The sequence below is a fragment of the Triticum aestivum genome, chromosome 4B (genome assembly GCF_018294505.1).
Source record: "Triticum aestivum cultivar Chinese Spring chromosome 4B, IWGSC CS RefSeq v2.1, whole genome shotgun sequence".
NCBI lineage: Eukaryota > Viridiplantae > Streptophyta > Magnoliopsida > Poales > Poaceae > Triticum > Triticum aestivum.
In genome coordinates this window covers 580,364,156-580,383,484 of record NC_057804.1, presented here as the reverse complement: position 1 = coordinate 580,383,484, position 19,329 = coordinate 580,364,156, and the positions used below count along the sequence as shown (strand labels likewise).

The 19,329-nt window shown below is 46.1% G+C and overlaps 1 protein-coding gene across 1 annotated transcript; it reads left to right on the top strand.

Annotated features, from left to right (window-relative positions):
- Positions 1-11,818: 11,818 nt before the first annotated feature.
- On the top strand, positions 11,819-14,117 carry LOC123093388 (cation/calcium exchanger 4). Its single transcript, XM_044515341.1, has one exon. It carries the CDS (start codon positions 11,993-11,995, stop codon positions 13,901-13,903), a length of 1,911 nt encoding a protein of 636 aa, XP_044371276.1. The 5' UTR covers positions 11,819-11,992; the 3' UTR covers positions 13,904-14,117.
- The last annotated feature ends 5,212 nt before the right edge of the window (positions 14,118-19,329 follow it).

The window sequence follows — 19,329 nt, the reverse complement described above, 5'->3', positions numbered from 1 at the left end:
GTTATTTGATTGTATGAAACATGAATAGTTAAATTAATAACATATGAACTAAAATTTTAGATATACATTGTATATTGTATTTAATTATTGTGTATTTAAAATATTGTTCCAATGTAAGTGACATAATGTAATAAAAAAAACAGTTTCATGCATGTTGAATGGACCTTCGATGAGGTGACATGTGTGATGAGATGAAATGTGTACATGAGATCTCCTAAAACTTTTTCACATACCCATTATGATGGGGCCTTTGATGAGATGGCATATACACATGTTACGATAATAAAGATAGTGAAAATCAACTATTTAGGTGTATATATATAGGATCCATTATTTCGTTGTGAACCAGGGAAGGCAGTGCCGTGGTTCGGGCATGAATTATCAAATTCTTGTCATATAAGCAATCCAAACTTCTCAAAAAAACATACACATGCAAGTGTTCAGTACTAGATGCATGCACCACGTCTCTTTTCACTCTCGACAATTGCAGTGTTCAGCGATGATCGAGTGTCAGTTCAAGTGATTTGCAAATCCAAAGACTACGTCGGTTGCGCGGTCACAGTCATGATCAATCAGCGCGTTAATCAAGTATTGGTCCGGCCGAATCTGCCTCGCGCGCGACGTAATCATCGCCTCTCTTTGTCTAATCAACCCCACTAGACTATCATACGCACCGCATTAGTATAAGAGTGGAGCTCGTCCCTCGTGACCTGGCCGCCGTTCCCCACTAATCAAATCACCTCATTTCGATCTTTCCCTTACAATTGTAAACCCCTTTTCCGTACGAATTTTGGCCGTATCCGGATAATTTACAGAACATCGTAGTCAATCAACATATCAGGAATCAGGACCATCCGATCAAATCAAATATGTATTCGCTGTATATATCTCAATCGAATGGTGCATTCGCTCCTCCGGCATATTCACCTGCTCTCCGTGCGCCAGAGCGTACGCGAGATAATGCGTTGGTCACACTGACTGGACAATTTGCTCTTTCTTAATTATGGAGTGCATAGGCCATGGATCTGCCTAACCAGGTGTCGTTCTGAATGATGTGCTGTACAAACATTGACCTGGCTTGTTGTTTATCGCCGGAATGTTCTGCAACACTCCATGGGCCATGCATCGTGGTTTTTTTAATCCAAGCATCGAGCCGGGTGATCATCAGTAATCACATGGCACGGCTCTTGTTTTCCTTGCAGTGGAAGGAAGTTAAAAGAAAGCGACCACTGATGTGTGTCGTCTCGAGCTTCACTTCACACGACGTTGCAACAACTTTGTGTACAAGACGAGGACAGTCGCTAGAAATTAATCAAGGACGACACAATCACTCGAAAAATAATTTCTCAGGCATCTACCGGGCGTCCCAAACCCGTCCCATACGTTTGGATGGACCGTCCGGTCACAAAATTTCGACCCACACGGTCGCCTCAAAACGGGTCACAAACGCCCGGACTGATCAGCACCCCTCATATCCTGCTCAAATATGGAGCGGATATGAGGGCGCCCCGGCGCGGCTTGGCGCGCCCGCCACATCGTCCCGGCCCACGCTGGTCCACCCGACCCCATATATATTCCTTCTCATCCGCTCGCCGGACCAAACCCTAGCCACTTCACTCCACTCCCCTCTGCCACCCAAACACACCTCCGACGATCTCGGGCCGTCTCCGCCATGGCAGGCAGCGGATTCGAGTCTTTCACCTCCAGATCTGTCGACCCCGAGCTCATCCCATGCGGCTCCGAGGAGGAGATGACCGTCCGGCTTGCGCTCCACCACTCCTGGGGGGAGGCCCGTGCACGGCAGTGCGCAGACTCCTTCCGGTGAGGCGGCGGCAACCCTCACGGCGGTGGACGTCAGCGAGGCGGAGTTGCATTCTCCGGCGCCCCGTATGGTGCACTAGTTTGAACGCATCAATCGTGTCGTGGTGGATGTTGCCGGCTCGTCTCAGGACGGATCTATGATCAACCTGAAGATCATCGGCACCGTTCGGGTTCTGGGCTCTAACGAGGAAGAGTAGAGCATGGGAGACATCGGCACCTTGAGTCCCGTGAGCCGGCTCGTCTCCCATGCCTTACTCTACTTTGTCGGCGACCTGACCAACACTCTGGGGAGCGTAGCCGGCCGCCGGCCATGGGCACGGCGGAGCCGGATGAGCTTCGCTCGCTGCGTTGCATGTAATAATATGGGTTTGAGGTATCAAGATGTTAATGCATTATTTGAGGAGTGACCAGTCAGTGTTCACGGACGCGCTCGGCCGCGTCCGCATGCGTTTGAGGTTCGAATTTGCCAAGTTCAACTGCAAATGCTCTTAGAACTGATCATTCAACTTTAAGGCTAGTCATAATCGGTATGTTACTAGTGGAGATTCATGCAATAATGAGGAGTGTTGCTAGCCCTTCAATGGTCTAGTCCTCCTCTTGTAGTCCAGTCGTACTCGGATGGGTGCTCCCTCTTCTATGCTGATGCTTCTCTCGACAAATCGCCATATTTTTTTATCAAAGAAGGGCTTGCCCCTTCCGGTTTTCATTACTGAAAACCACTGAGTTCTACAAACGAGTTCAAACAGAAAAGAAAGGATCGAAACGAAGCCAACATGACCGTAGAGCATCCCAAACGGCCAACACAGGCCGGCCACCCAAACGAAGCCATAAATTCACCAGCTACCACAAAGCACAATCTGCCTTGATCACCATTACACTGATAACCATTACATCAAAAGCAAAAGCAGCACAAGGAACCTAAGGATCCTATCTACAGGAACAGCAAACATCAGGTTCACCACCGCAAGAGAAACCTTCATTCCAATCTTGCTACGTTGATCCTCCACCCTTGCTTGGCTGTGAATACCTCATTTGATGCTTGTTCTAGCACCCTTGCTCCCAGCTCCAGCATTTTTTTTGGCGACTCCTTTATCGGCAGAATGGACCAGCCAGTTAACCACCTGCACATTAGTTTGACAATATATAAAGGATCATTTATCCTTTTATTTTCAAAGACAATTGCATTCCTGCTTTTCCAAATTGCCCAAAGCAGGGCTGAAATCCCCACCAGAACCATTTTCTTATCATCTTTATTAAATTTCCTAATCCATTCCCCAAAACAATCTTTTACATTTGATGGAACAGTTTTAAACCCACACACACATCTGACCAAACTCCACAACAATGAAGCAGCAGAGCAAGAAAAAAATAAATGATCAACCGATTCATCTTTTCCACACAGAACACACTCTTTTCCACCTTTCCAGCCTTTTTTAAGCAGCACATCTCTAGTTAGAATACTTTTTTTATTAACCAACCATAAAAACACCTTCAGTTTTGCGGGCAACTTGGTCTTCCATAAGTATTTCTGTGGGAATTTCATCCCAACGGCTATCAATTTCCTGTATAAGGATCCTACAGAGAACTTATGATCAGCAGTGAGGGTCCAAAGAACTTTGTCTGCCCCCTCCTTCATTTGAATTTCCTCACATCTCTTTTTGAGACAGTTCCAAAGCCCCAAAGTCTCCCCATGCAAGGTCCTTCTAAATAGACTCTTCTATATCTAATGCAAAAATAAAAAAGAAACCCTCAACTATAATCTCTTTTCTTTTTTCCTTCTTCGAAGGACCACAATCCCAACTGATTGCTTCACACAGTCAAGTGTGGGTGAGCTTTTCTTACCACTTTTCCTCCCTGAGAACACCCCTCTCAGTTTTTTGATCTGTTGTTCCTCAATATCCACATCAGAGTGTTCATAGTCTGAACATAGTTCCTCCAGGGTTATGTCTCCAGTATTAATATATGCCGGGACATCTTTTTTAATGTCTCCTTTCTCCTTACACTCTTCTCCTCCTTTAGCACTCTCTTCCCTTTTAATATTCTGAAAGTATAGCTCTCTTCTAGCTATTTCCATCTTGTTAATTAATTCTATGTTTTTATCAATCATCTCTATTGAGCAACCCAAATCAATCCCAACCAGAGAACTAATATGTAATAAAGAAACATCAGCAATAACTAGATCAGGGTTCTTACCATAATTGTCCCTCTCCTAAGCTCTGCTTTTAGCCATATCTTCAATTTTCTTGTCCTCCTTCCCCTTGTTCCTAAGACTTCTCTTGATCTCAACATCTTTTTCTTCCCCTTCTTTGTCCAGGACCCCACTCCCATGTATTTCAGCCATTTTCTCCCCCAAAGTCCCAATAGATTCTTGGCTAGCATTATAGTCAGTGGGCTCATTATATTTCCCTGAATCAGTATCTTCTTTTTTCTGCTGAGTCTCTTTCTCATAATCTTCAAGGTCCATGTTTGCTAATTCCATTTCATATTCCTCCCTATTAGCAGCCTCTTGTGCCAACTTCTGGATATCTTCTAGTTGTTTTTTACTAGTCTCCTGCAGCTCTGTCTGAATCCTCTCTAATTCTCTAATTCTGTTTTTATTTTTTGCCCACAATGCATTATTCCTGACTTTGTCTTCCTCCAAAGCTTTTATTTTACTGAGCATGATTTCACTTTCTTTTTGCCATTTTCTTCTCTCTAAAGTTCTCTCACTTTGCCATTGTATCATGTTTTCTTCCATCTGAGATTTCATCCTTTCAATTCTTCCATCAACCTCTTCACTCTGTTTCAGGGATAAACATCCCAGAGAAACCCCCTTGTGCTCATTGTCTTCCAATTTGGTCATCTTCCCGTTGTCAATCTCTTCCTCTCCCTCTTCTGAGATATTATTGTTGTCATTTTTCCTCTTCTCTTCCTTGTACCAGCCAATTTCCACCCCTTTTTCAGCTTCCACCCCAATTCTGAACATAAGGAGATCAGGTGAAGTGATCTCAACTTGAGCTGGTATTTTATCCACATCCCTGATTCCACACTTTGCTCTAATTTTCTCCTTATTTATAGTGTCCATATCAATCTCTAAGACAGGCCCAACTGCAGCGGCAACTTCACAAACACCTAAAAAGTGCCTAAAACAATCTGGTACTTTGGTCAGCTTGACCCAAAAGGTATGCATCTTCCCAACAGCCTGATGGTCAAGAGACCAGGGTTGAACCTTGATCACCACCCCTGTTCCCAACAAGTTAAAGTCATTAAACTTGGCCAACTCCACCAACTTTGCCTTATTGGGAAATCTCATCATGTATCCATTCTTTCCAAATTCCCTCACTCTCCATTGCCATCCCCAGTCAAACATTTCTCCTAAAGCTTTCACAAGCTCAGTCTCATTGATATTCCCTTCTCTTATGATCACCACCCCCAAGGGATTGGTGTGCTCTGCAATCAGGACATCCTTATAACTCTGCACCAGAAGAATTCCCAATCCTTTGGCTGCATATCCTACATACTTTGGAACTGGTTTAACTTATTTCAATAAGTTGCACTCCCCTGTAATATGACTCTCTCTGCCACAGATCAAGCAATGCCCCACCCTGTAGTCCTTAGTGGTGTGTCTAGGATCTTTACACTTACCACAAACCTGTTTGCTAAACCTATCAAAGTTTTTCTTGTTTTCCTCATAACCTTGCTGCCAACTACTTCTACCCCCTGCTTCTTCATTCCCAGTCCAGATCCATGTTCAGCCACCTTGTCAACCCTTTGTTGTCCAACAGTTCCTCCCTCCTCTTTCCTTTGACTCTCTTTCCCAAGCAAATTTCCAATTTGATTTCCAACCAGGCCCTCCATCTGGTTCTTCTCACTGCTTTTCATCCCTTGCACCAGCTGAGAAAGCAGCAAAGTCAAGAGCAATTGCTGCTGCTGCTGATCTGGCTGAGATATCTGATTTTTGCTCCTATCTTTTTCCAGCACAGCACCTTCTGCATCATCACAGGCCATCCTTGCGATCTCTCCCCCTTCATCCCTCTTCCCTGTCTTAGCTTGCCACACCAAATTCTCTACGTTCCTCTCAGATCTAGGGTCTTCATCCTCTGAATCTCTGCCCATTCCATTCGCAGGACCAAAACGGCCACCCCCTCTTCCAAAAGCCCCAGATCCCCCTGGAAAGGCATGCCTCCCTCCATTCCATCATCCTCCCTTCTCAGTATTGTTGAATCTCCCTCCTGTATGTCCATTCCCTCCCCCTCTGTTGAATCTATGAGCTCCAAACCCTCTACTAAAATTTCCTGACATAGTTTCTTCTTGTGGCGGCGAGGGGAGGAGAGGAGGAAACCCTAAAGAATGGGGTTGTTTCCTAACCTTCTCCACTCCCTCCTTTATATCCCCCACGTCTCTGCCCCTATGTTGGGTTAGGCCGAGCTCCAACTCACCAGGCCTCCACCACCGCAGGCCCACATCCACATTTGTGTTTAAATCCCTCCCAACCGAGCCCCCCAAAATAATCAGGGTTCTCACTTTATCTTCAGTATCAAATTCCTCACATGTTCCCCCTTTTGCATATAAATATTTTGCAATTGGGGTACTTTGCATCTCAATTTCTCCAAAATCCACATCCTTCTCCCCAAATAAAGGGGTTATGGGATGGACATTGTTCTTCCCCATATGTTTTTGAACAATTCTAGAATCTACACAAATCCCATGAGTCATATTGCTCAACCTTCCATCTTTATTTTCACCCCCAAATCCCCTGTGTTCTGAGCTAGTAACAGCATGAGAAATCAATCCAAAACCCTTATCCTTTTGAGATTTCGGCCCTCTCCTAATTTTGTTGCCAGGCCTAAATCTCCCAAGTAAACTACCACTATTAGCATCATCTACCTCAATCGAAGTAGTAGATAACAAGTATTTTGCAGCTATCAACATACCTGGATCAGAGATGAGGGCCTCCTTCTCCCCCTCCTCCTCGGAGCCCTCACCGGCCAGCATCCAGAAGCGGTTGCCAGCCGGCGAGCACCCTACTGGTGGCAGGAGAGAGCGAGGAGGCGAGGTGAACGCCTCTGGAACCGCGGGGAACGGCAAGGGAGTGAGGTTGGGGTCGGAGGTACCCTGGCCCTCTGCCGCGGCGGCATCGCCGCTTCCCCCTCCATCTCCTCGGGCTTCGCGTCCTCCTCGATCTCGAATGACAGCCACCTGGATCCAGGGGCAGGAATCCCCATCACCACCTCCTGCGGCGGCGCCTGCTGCACCGGCGGCGGCGCCCTCGGTTGGATCAGGCGGTAGCGGAGGGAGCAGAACACCTTCCACTTCTCCCTCTGCTCCGGGACCAGCGACTCCGCCTCGAGCATCGCCCACAGGAGCACCCCCATCGCCGGCTGGCGGTCGTAGTTGGGGAAGCACCTGAGGATCACCTCTCCGCGCAGCTTGTCCCTCACCATCTCCGACGCGTCGTTGGGCGACTTCGCCGTCAGAAACCATAGGTCGATCTCCTTCAACCGCCTCATCAGGATCTCGTCGCCGTCCGACCGCACCCACATATGTTGTTCCCTCGTCGTCATCAAACCCTAGCAGTCGCAGCGGCGCGGGACGGTGGTTTCCACGGGCGAGATTTGTGTGGTGTGGGGGAGGAGAGAGCCGAGGCGCGGTCTAATATCCTCACGCCCGCCCCCTCGCTCGCCATTACTCACCTCAAATTCCACTCCCACCTCGCCCCACCGGTCAGCCGCCGCAATTTCTGCGACGTGGCACGTGAACACCATCTCCTGGCCCACCTGCCACGCCGCATCATCCGTCCCACTGCATGCATCCACCACCCCCCCCCTCGTCATCGGGGAGCTCCACCCGCCGCCCTCGCCGGCGAACGTGGCCGTGGTGGGGCACCGGCACCGCGCGCAAAAGTCCGGCACGAACACACAAGGGAGACGTGTCATTTTTCACCCGCACATTGATGTTGCTCCAAATCGCCATATCTGATCAAGGAAATTAAGAACCACATGTTAAAACGGGAGTTTAAACCAATTAAGATAGCTAGGTCTCAGAATAAGGTTTCACATTGTCCCGCTAATTGCGCTCGCACGGCTCATACCACCGCTTGTTGGTTGCAGGGAGCCCCCTTTCATCCATGATCTTGTTTTAGCAGATTGTAACCATGTTGCTATGCAATAAAACTCCATGATCATCCCCAAACAAACATGTTCACCACCACGGCACAACAGGGCAATCAAGGTCCTTGCTGAGGCAGTTGCCGTTGTGCACCTACAATAAAGCATTATCAAATGTAAACTCAACTCGGTGTTAATCTTCTAACACAAGTATAATTTGTTCAAACTGATACGTTTTTCATGCCAGTGATTTGATTCACAAGTTGATGCAAATATTATTTTTTCCAGTGGTTTGATTCACAGGTTGAAACATGATTAGTTGGCTTCTTAAGTTTCATGTCTTTGGAGCAAAACTTGAGATGATTAAATCTGTTTTCTCTATACTTTCAACTATTTGTATGATGGATCTAAAATCTTAAGGAGGACGGATAGTGCTCAATTTTATTTGCACTTAACAAATACTTTGCTGGACAAAAGTCTCAACAACTTATACAGCAAAGTAAACCTCCGATGGGTGAAACTCACTCAAGAAAATTACTATAGCACATGACATAAATTCTCTGACATACGTCACCTGCCTTTACAGTGGCTGACATGTGGGTCCAGGAACAAGCTGGCCCATAATTTCCATGTCACAGAAGAGAAAATTGATCTAATGTCTAGTAACTGTCATTCTGTAGATAAAAGATTGCCATGTTAAATAAAGATTTGCCATGGTACAATAGAGAAAGTTTTCACACGTGTCCAGAAAATGACATGGTACAACGGAAGAAGAAAAATGCCATGCTACACTAGAATATGCCACATGTTTTTTGATAACTTCCATGCTACGGGGAGAGGTTCACATGCTCTGGACTTTGCGGATAGTGGTATCATTCAATCCAAGGGTGGATGGAGCTAACAGTCGTGTTCATCTCTAGGATGCTCAAACGAGCGAATGATACGCCCACATGAATTGCCACATGTCACCATGTTGATATTCGTATGTGGGATCGGACGCACCACAGAGTGTTCGCTCAAAAAACCCTTCTCAGAGCATGTTCGCTCTATAACATTTTTGAACAACTCGCCTTTTTTCACACGAGCAAGCGATCAGTTTTGTGTTTTACTCCCTATCTCTCCTAAGTCAAACCACTTTAAGCTTGAGCAAGTCTATCAGTAAATATATCAACATTGACAACACAAAATTAGTTCAATTAGATTCCTTATTAAAAAAAGAATGATGTCGTAGATCCTATCAATTTTTTCTATAGACTTGATCGAACTTATAGAAGTTTTCCTGAAGATAAATATGGAACTTCGAATAATTTGAAAGGAGAGAATACTCGGAAAGCTCAAAAAGGAAGATAGGGTGATTCACGCCCTATTTCCGAGAGTAAACACCATCTCATCATGCATGTGCATTTGTGGCGTCAACATGGAACTATATTTGGAAATAAGTAGGTCTATTTGTATAAACTTTACATTAGAAAACTCTCCTTCCCATTTATTTTTCAAAACTGTTTTGGACAAATCGGAAATTGGTTTTTCTTTTAGTATTAGCTGAAAGTGGTTAACCGCAAAATAGAAAGAAATTGGTTGTACATTTAATAAAGTGACTGCGTGCATCGTCCAGATGCAGAGGCCGGGGTCTTCCTCCTTTTCTAAAAGAAAACATAAAACTGGTAAAAAAAACAACAACTCCAGAAGTAGGGAGTGACCATGGGGACCTCCTAATTAGCGCTTTAGGGCCAGTTAGGGGATGTGGCGCTCGCGTGATTCGCTTGCCTTGCTCGCCTCACTGGCCCACTAACAATTGACAGCGAGGAGTTGAATGCTGATGTGGCATTGATCATTGACTTCCAGACCACATGAATTAGAAAAAAACACGAGGTAAGAAAACCAATTTATTTTGCAAAAAAGGCAAAGTTTGTGAATTAAAAAATATTCACTGATTTTAAAAAAGTTCACAAACTTAAAAAAAGTTCATGAATTTAAAAGGAATCATTGATTTGAATTTTTTTAATAAGTATGAAAATTTCATTGATTTATAAAAAGTTCAACAGTTAAAATAAAATTCACCGATTTCTAAAAAGATCATCATTTTGTAAAAAAGGTTCACCGATTTTGAAAAAAGATTCATCAATTTGAAAAGAAAAAATGACAAATTTTTAAAAATTTCCTACAAAAAACCATAAGAAATTCAAGGAAAAGAATTTGAAAATAGAAATCATAAAAGAACAAATGGAAAAAGAAAAGGAATATAGAAAAGAAAAAAAAACGGCCTAAAAACAGATAGGAAAAAATTATCCATGAAAAAACACGGGAAGACTTATTTTTCAGGAAAAAATACGGAAGACTAAGACTGTTTACAATGCTAGACTAGCCAGCCCATTTCGGTCGGCAGTGTGCGCCGCGTACCGAATATACAAGATCGAACTTACCCCGACACAACCTGTGGTTGGATAAGGACAGTGGTATCCCCAACCCATCAGGGTTCAAGTCCAGGTGCTTGCATTTATACTGGATTTATTTCAGTTTTTGGCGATGCGTGTTAAGTAAGAGAAGATGTTTCCGTCGACTACGAGACGCCTACGATGACATCGTAAAATCTTAAAATGATATGTTGCCTTGCTCTTTCGAAGGTGCTCATAAAGATGGGGCATTTCATAGAATTGAGTGTATATGTATATATATGAGTATTTGCGTGTGTACTGTGTTTTAAAAAGAAAAGATCAAACATGTCATCGCCTCGATCGCACGCTAAATGGGACATGCCCATAAGCACGTACAATATGCACGGAAGCAAGTATGCTGGCTCTTTTTTTCCCTTCATTTTTTTTGTTTTTTAAAACATTCAAAGAATAGATTGGAAACATTTTAGAAGAATGTTCGTGCAATGTAAGAGATCTTTCTTGAAACTGGAAAATTTACATACCATTCAAAAATATATTTGTATCCTTTCAAAAATTTGCACACATTTAAAAAAATGTTCATATGTTTACAAAATGTTCATTAAAGTATGAAAAAACTTGCAACTTTGAAAATAATGCATTACATATAAAAAATGTTTGCACCATTTGAAAGTTTTTTCATAACCCTTAAAAATATTCCAACATATAAAATGTCCAGGAAAATGTAAAAATTAGTTCACGTATTTTTTGGAAAATGTTCATGACATGTAAAAAGAAATTTTCATACACTAAATATGGCGGATTACAAAAGATCATCAATTCGAAAAATAAAAAATGAAAAAAATAAATGAAAATGAAAACCAGTAAAGAAAAAGACCGAACTAAATCTTCCCAAAATTGGTGGAAGGTTTTCAAAGAGAGTACGAAAATTTCTCGGGTACAACCGCTGTACTGAGACGGCCCACCGCGAGGGATGTCATAGTCCAGAGCTCCATACATCGTGAATCATATTCGCCCCTCATTCGACGCTTTGCACACAGTTGGTGAGAGAGTGATCTAACTGGGCCGCCCCGTTAAGGTGTTCCACCGATCCCGGTTTTGGGAACCTTCTAGGAGGTTTCTCACCCGGTTCAGGTGCCTTTTTTGTTTTTCCTTTTTTTCTTTCGAGATAGTACGAAATGATTGTAAGGGCTCTGTGATTGAGTAATGCAAGTTTTTCTCTTGGAGAAAACAATTTGCCTTTTTTATTTTTTAAAAAGTTAGAAATTCATAATTGTTTGGAATTTCCAAAAAAGTTTTTTCTAGAGAAATCTCCATAAGAGTTCGTTTTTTTCCAAAAAATTTAGTTTTTGTTTTGAGACAAACCAAAAAGTTTTTTTTTTCAAAAATGTTAGTGTTTCTAAAAGCCGAGGCGGCTCTGTCAGGAAACGGCTAGCCCAACGAGATCGAGGCCTAATCCATTCCGGCCCACTTAACAGCGACCGTTCCGCTTGCTTTGTGGCGCGGCATGCGACCGGGGCAACACGCCGTCTCCTTCCCCACATCGTCGTGAATCCCCAATTCCCAACTCACGCGCTCCGACGACCAAACCCTAACCTCGGATCCCCGGAAGCACGCCCAATTCCCCAACCCTCCCCTCAGATTCGGCATGCCAGCCCCCCGAAACTCCAGCCCGTGACCTCGCCGGAGACGATGGCCTCGCGGCCTCTGCATCCCCGCCGGATTCGGCCCATCGCCGCGGCCTCCCTGGTGCTCTTCCTCCTCTTCCTCTACACCCGCTCGGGTGGGGACTCTCCGCGGCTCCCGGGCTCCGATTCGCGCTCGCTCCACCGCAGGTTCCTCTCCGGTGCCGATCCCGCCAGCCCCGCCGCGTCCAGAGGCGGGAACCTTTCGGAGGTCACCGGGGTGAACGGCGAGCAGCTGGAGAACCCCTCCACCGCGTGCGCCGGCATATCGCGCCACGAGGGTTTCGGGTCCCAGTGCGAGTTCCTCCGGGCTCACCCGCAGTGCAGCTCCGGCGGATTCGTCGACTATCTGGACTTCTTCTACTGCAGGTGCGAGAGATTCAGGCTGCTTGGATATGCCGTGCTTGCAGTGTGCCTAGCGGCGCTGTTCTACATGCTCGGTAACACGGCTGCGGACTACTTCTGCTGCAGCCTCGAGAAGATGTCGGCGCTCCTGCGGCTCCCACCGACTGTGGCCGGTGTCACGCTGCTCCCCTTTGGTAATGGTGCTCCTGATGTGTTTGCCAGTATTGCAGCGTTTATGGGGTCTGGCGCCGGGGATGTGGGGCTGAACAGCGTGCTGGGCGGAGCGGTGTTTGTTACTTGTGTTGTTGTTGGGGCAGTGTCGTTGACCGTTGCAGAGAAGAATGTGCAGATTGATTGGAGGTGCTTTGTGAGGGATGTTGGATTCTTCCTGATCACCTTGGTGGCACTGTCGATTATGTTGATTGTCGGGAAGGTGACCGTTTGGGGAGCTATGCTGTTTGTGTCGATTTATGTGGTTTATGCATTTGTGGTTGCTGCAAATGAGTTATTAAGGAAGCACGCACGGATGCTGAAGTTTGATGTAGTCACACCATTGCTTCCTGTGAGGGGAAGTATCTTCTCACACGGACTAGAGGAGGATGATTCTGTGTACAGTTCACTTCTTGAGGAGGACACAAGTGATGAGGCGGCCCAGGTAAACACATCATTGCCGCAGTGGATGTGGGCTTCTCATGTGGCTATCTACTCAAATCAGGGGAGAGATGGTTCACCTGACAGGCCTTTGTGGGGTTGGAATGAGGAAGGCAGAGTGGATACCTCCACGCTTAACTACTCCAAACTGTTTCTGTTTTTGGAGCTACCCTTGACAATACCAAGAAAGTTGACGATTCCAATAGTTGAGGAAGACCGCTGGTCACAAGAATATGCTGTTGCTAGTGCTGGCTTGGCACCTCTACTCTTAGCATTTCTGTGGAACAGCCAGGATGGAGTATCCACGGGTGCCAGCGTAGCAGCATATGTGATAGCTGGTGTTTTTGGGATTGCGATTGCTGTTCTTGCTTTTACATTCACCAGTCCCGACCGCCCTCCAAGGAGATACTTACTCCCATGGGTGTTTGGAGGGTTTGTGATGAGCATCGTTTGGTTCTACATCATTGCCAATGAGCTGGTTGCACTGTTGGTTGCATTTGGAGTGATACTTGGAATTAATCCGTCAATCCTTGGGTTAACGGTGTTAGCATGGGGCAATTCGATGGGCGACTTGATGTCAAATGTGGCCTTGGCAATGAATGGAGGAGACGGTGTGCAGATTGCTATGTCTGGCTGTTATGCTGGGCCTATGTTCAATACACTTGCCGGCTTAGGAATATCGATGCTGCTTGGAGCTTGGTCGACAGCACCCAACTCTTATGTTCTTCCGCAGGACCGCTCTCTTATTTACACGATGAGCTTCCTGGTTGCTGGATTGATCTGGGCACTTGTTACGCTGCCACGGAGCGGTATGCGGCCTAACAAGACGCTTGGGGTTGGCCTCATTGTTCTCTACTCAGTTTTCCTTTTCATTAGAGTAAGCAGTGCTATGGGGATATTGCCACTCCCGGGCTTGAATTAGTTGTTTGTGTCTATTGTACATGACTGTCCTGTATACAGATGAAATGGGGTTGTACATTGTTCCTCTGTTCTGTTGTTATGCCTCAAATTTGGTTGTATGCCTGTCAGGCTTTCAGAGACAATAAAGCCAGAGCATGCCTGCAACTGGTCTACTTATTTGTAAGCTTAATCACCTTTCATGCTGATAGCAATAATCTAAACTTCTGCTGTGTCAACTTATCTATAAGGTACAAAAAAAGGTACTCCATTTCTGTGCAGCAGCGTTATCTTTTGGTTTACTTGCTGTAGAGCTGGTGCTTCTGTCTGATATGTTTTGTAGGCTATGTGACAAAAAAATTAGCAGTTTGGCACTCTCACTTGTTGCTTGTAGTCATGCTTAGCTTGTTATCTAGTACTCCCTTCGTTCCAAAATAATTGAAGTTCTAGAATTTTCCAAGTCAAAATTAAGTTTGACAGTGTATAGAAAAATCTGCAATGATCTATGATACTCCAAACACATTGACACAGCAGAATCAAATATATGTAGGTATGTTTCATAATGAATCTAATGAAGTAAATTTGATTTTGTAGATGTTGATATATTCTTATATAGGCCTGGTCAAACTTAATGAAGTTTGACTTAGGATAATCCTAAAACTTCAATCATTTTGGAAAATGTTGGCTATTTCGCATGCAAAGGCCTCCATAAGATGCTCACTGTGGGGTTGAGACGCAGTGAGGATAATGGTTGGTCACTGGAGCAGTTGGCACACTCGCGTGTTTTATGAGTAGCGGTATGCAGTCATGCTAGGACCAGAGTAGCGGCATTCAGTGCCGAATCCAAACGGCCGTTTTTGTCCGTCTTTTCATTTGTTTGGGTTGAACAACGAAGTGGTGTCCGGCCGCTTCTGTGTTAGAGCATCTCCAGCCGCGCCCCCAGAACGGCCTCCCCAGGCGATTTTTTCGCGCCGACGCCGAAAAAACGGCCCAGTCGAACCCCTAAAGGCCCATTTTTCGCCGGCTTGGACTGAAATTGGCGCCGGCGGACCCAGACTGAACCCGGCGCGTTTGGGGCGCCGGCCGAAACGTTTTTGGCGCGAAAACTGACGGCCCCTCCTTGGCAGCGACTCGGCTCTTCTCGCCGCTTCGTCGTCCTCATTGCCTCGGTTCCCTTGGAGGAGATAGCCGCTCGCAGGCGTGGGCGCGAGGACGAGCACGGCGTGGTGATCCTCGACAGCGACGACGACGAGGACGCCCCCGGATCGTCCAACCCACCGCGCCAACCTGGGGAGGGGTGCAGCAGGGACGGTGACCGCGGAGACGGCGGCGACAACGATGACGACGACAACGACAGCGGCGACTACACGCAGCTCTACAGGCGCCTCGACATGTAGAGCTCAAGGGCGCGCGGGCGGCGAGGGCGAGGGCGGGCCTAGTAGTGTTTTTTTCTTTTCTGTAAAATATTTTAAATATGTATGAACTCGTCGAAATTTGGTTGAATTTAACCGTGTTTTAAACGAACTCGCCGAACGTTTTCTTTAAAAAAAAATTAGACGCGCCTGGGGACGGCCCTGGGGCCGGCGACTGGGAACCAACTCACCCCAGGCCAGTTTTTTGCACCGGCTCGCCCCCAGGCGGCGATCTTAGCGTTGGCATTGCGTCCAACCATCGGTCGATTCATTTGGTCTGCCAATATGCACAAATTTTTCATGCATGCATCTAACTAAAAGAACATTGCACATAACTCTAATACAACCAAATAAATCACATAGTACCACTAAATAGAAATCGCATAGTTTACAATCAAATTTAAATTGCCACAAATACATTAAAAAAAAAAGAATCAATACATCTATTGGTTGCGAAGGCGAGTCCACACATACTCAACCAAATTATTTTGGAGTTGAATGTGACTTGCTCAATCACGTATTTCTGTATGTAATTGGATGAACTGTGCAAATGTTGTCGGTCTATAGTCAGACACAACATTTTCACCCTAAAATTGAAACCCTTGATCGAAGATGTTGTCATTAAGCTCATCCTCCTCGATCATGTTGTGCATGATCACACAAGCAATCATTACCTCCCACATCTTGGTGCTCCATGTTGTAGCAGGGTGTCGAACAATAGGCCATCGAGATTGGAGCATACAAAAAGCATACTCCACATCCTTCCTAGCTCTCTCTTGTGCTTGGCCAAATCTAGCCCTATTCTCTCCTACTGGATTGTAGATTGTCTTCACAAGAGTTGACCACTGAGAATAGATCCATTAGCTAGGTAGTATCCCTTGTAGTGGTGGTCACTGATCTCAAAGTTGACTTCTAGGCAGTTGCCTTCCACAAGCCTTCCAAACACTAGAGAGCGCTGAAGCACATTGATGTCATTGTGAGAACCGACCATGTCAAAAAAAGAGTGTCAAATCCAGAGACCTTATGAAGCCACAACTTCAAGTATGATAGTGCAAGCTTTCACATGCCCCTTATATTGCCCCTGCCAAGCTAATGAATAGTTTTTCCACTTTCGGTGCATACAATCTATGCTGCCAAGAATTCCCAGAAAGACTCTATCTACATTGATCGCCAGCAACTGGGGTGTATCCGCGACATTCGACTCTCTCAAGTACTCTGGGCCAAACACTACTACCACGGCCTGGCAAAACTTGCACAATGATGCAAGACATGTGGACTCACTCATGCGGACGTACTCATCCACAAGATCACCGGAAATTCCCTATGCAAGCATACGAATAGCCACGTTGCATTTCTGATAAGAGGGGAAACCGACCTTTCCAAGGGCAACCTCCTTGCAACTAAAGTAATCATCATATCCTACCACTCCCTCCCGAATACGGTTGAACACATGTCTCGCCATCCGAAAGTGATGCCGGAAAAGTTGGGGTTAATAGAGTGGGGACATGCGTTGAAAGTAATTGGGAAAGAGTAGGCAATGGCCACTCTATCTATTGCGATTCAAAGCCAGAGCATGGCCTGGGATTGATCCCCTAAACCTCGGTCGCTTCCTAGCAATGTGATCATTGACTACCAAAGTCACAACCACAAAATCCTCATCGTCCGATGAACACATGAAGTTGCTGGAAAAAAACTCATCCCCACTATCCATGGTATCTTGCGGACAAAGCGTTAAACACCTTGCGGGTGTAGTGGAGTAGCGGCCAGTGAAGAGCCCCGCGTTCTCCCCGAATAGGCACCATGCCCTATCGAAGCGGAGGCGAGGGAGGCCGGCGACCATGGAGCTCGATGCCGACGGAAGTGGAGGCAAGGGCGGCGCTAGTGGTCGGGCCTTCCTGTGCTTTGACGGCAGCAAGAAGAGGCCACCAACGCCGTCAAAAGTGAGCCTCCGTTACGGCCTTGAGGTGGCGGAGTGGGTGGACGCGGGCAGCGGCCTAGGCAGCGTCCAAGCGACCTGAAGTGGGTGGCGGAGGGGAGAGCGGTGTACCCGAAGGGTGTCAGGTGTGGAGGGGGAGGAATGGCCTACGTGCCACAGACAGGCAGGCCAGGGAGGGCAAGGGAGAGCATCATGTGCGTCTGCCCACTATCAGCGTCAATGCAAAACATACCCAAATTTGGGTCGGAAAAGGGTCTCGGGCTAACGAAATGGACGGCCGTCCGTTTGCGTCGCCGTGTTGGGTCATTTTTTTCTATCCGTTTTGACCCAAATGGACCCGCGCGGACCAAATGCGTCAGCGCGTTGGAGTTTACTGTGGCCTCGAGCTATGCTAATACATTATGATGATGTCTGAAATGACCACACGGGTGTATAGTGCGTGGTGATGGTTCGGGTCGATCAGGGCCGCCACAGCAGAACCAAATCCTCACTCTGATCAGGCACGGGAAAGCTTTGCCGTGAAGGCAGCTCTGCGTGGGAAGGATCCTTAGATCCGAAAACAATAAAAGGACTCTGGAGGTTCTTGAGGGGCTCCTTAGATGCCCGAGGTATGATACTCCTCGGTCAAGACTTGATCACTTTGGAACAACGCATGGAGAAATTGTTGAACTAGCTTATAAGGTCGAAGACCGGAGACGGAGAACAACTTGGAAAGACCGGGGAATGTCCTAGACTTGAAGACCGGTTGAGGGGCTGCTGATGGTGTCCTAGACTAGGGAGTGCTAGCCATGTCGGCTCCCGGCGTGTGGACCAGGCCGAGAACCCCCAAAGTTATTAACCAGTTGGCCACATTCGTCGGGTCCCTGGAGCGCCAAGAAGGAATCTTCCAAAGACTTGACACATACTTCAAGACAGAGAGGTTCACTTCAACACTTTTACCATTATCTGAGCTCTCTTTAACCAGGTCCGTTGCCTACCAGCAAAATCTTCAATGATATCACAATCGAGAGGTGCGTGGATGCACATTCAACGAAGGAGATCTAGTCCTTAGACTGGATCAGCAAAAGACGCACAAGTTAGGCCCTCCATGGAAGGCACCTTTGTTATATAAAAGGCACTCAACAATGCACCTACAGGTTATATAATCTTTACAAGAATGTGGAAGAACCACATGCATGGAATGCCGATATCCTCCACCAGTTTTTTACTTGAACTTTTATCAAAGTTGTACCTAAACAATGATTGTTTCGAGTAAATCTCAGTGAATAAAGGTTTTCTGTTTATTATGAGTATTCCTTAGTAAAAGTTACTATATCACATTTGAATGCCATGCCACAATCGGACTCTATGCTACACTCGGGGGCTGCCAACCACTCAGATACTACGCCACACTCGGGGGCTACGCCCTATTCAGATGGTACGCTTCACTCGGGGGTTTACACGCCATTTTGACACTAAGGTTCATCTAGTATCTATCACAAATGCAAATGCAAGAGCAACAAATTACATGCCTAAACCCACCTCGCTCAGATTAGGGTGTGCTCCCAAAGAGACACCCAGAGGATGAGAGACCTAATACTTCCTATTTTTGTCAAAGATTTTAGTCAATCCGAGTAAATCATCTTTTCCCTCTTAAAGACTTGGTCGCAACATGTTTGCCTATGTGACCAAAGGGGGAAAACGAACAAAATTTCACTCCAACACCAAAATCATTGGTAAGATAGCCAAAGGAAATTAAGTTGAAACAACAAATTCAGATGGACTCGAAAGTCTCAAGCAAAATGAACTGCCAAGGTCTCGTGCCCCGGGCTTAGTCAGACCTTAAATGCTCACACTTCCCCTCAGTATTCCGAGTCAAATTTATTACTTCAAGTTTTTTCTTCACTCTTGGTCGCCACTGGTGGTCTTGATTTCAGGTTGTCCGCCGAACCAACTGGGTCGATGAAGATGTTTAGATCAATTGCATCAGTAATCCGAGTGGCGGCATCCATGAACATCGCCACGTACTCTTGGAAATCATAGCCCTTCATATTCGCAACCGAGAGACTCTGCAACTTCTCTTCATTGGTCTTGGGTAAATGCACTCGGGTGAGTGCAAGTGCG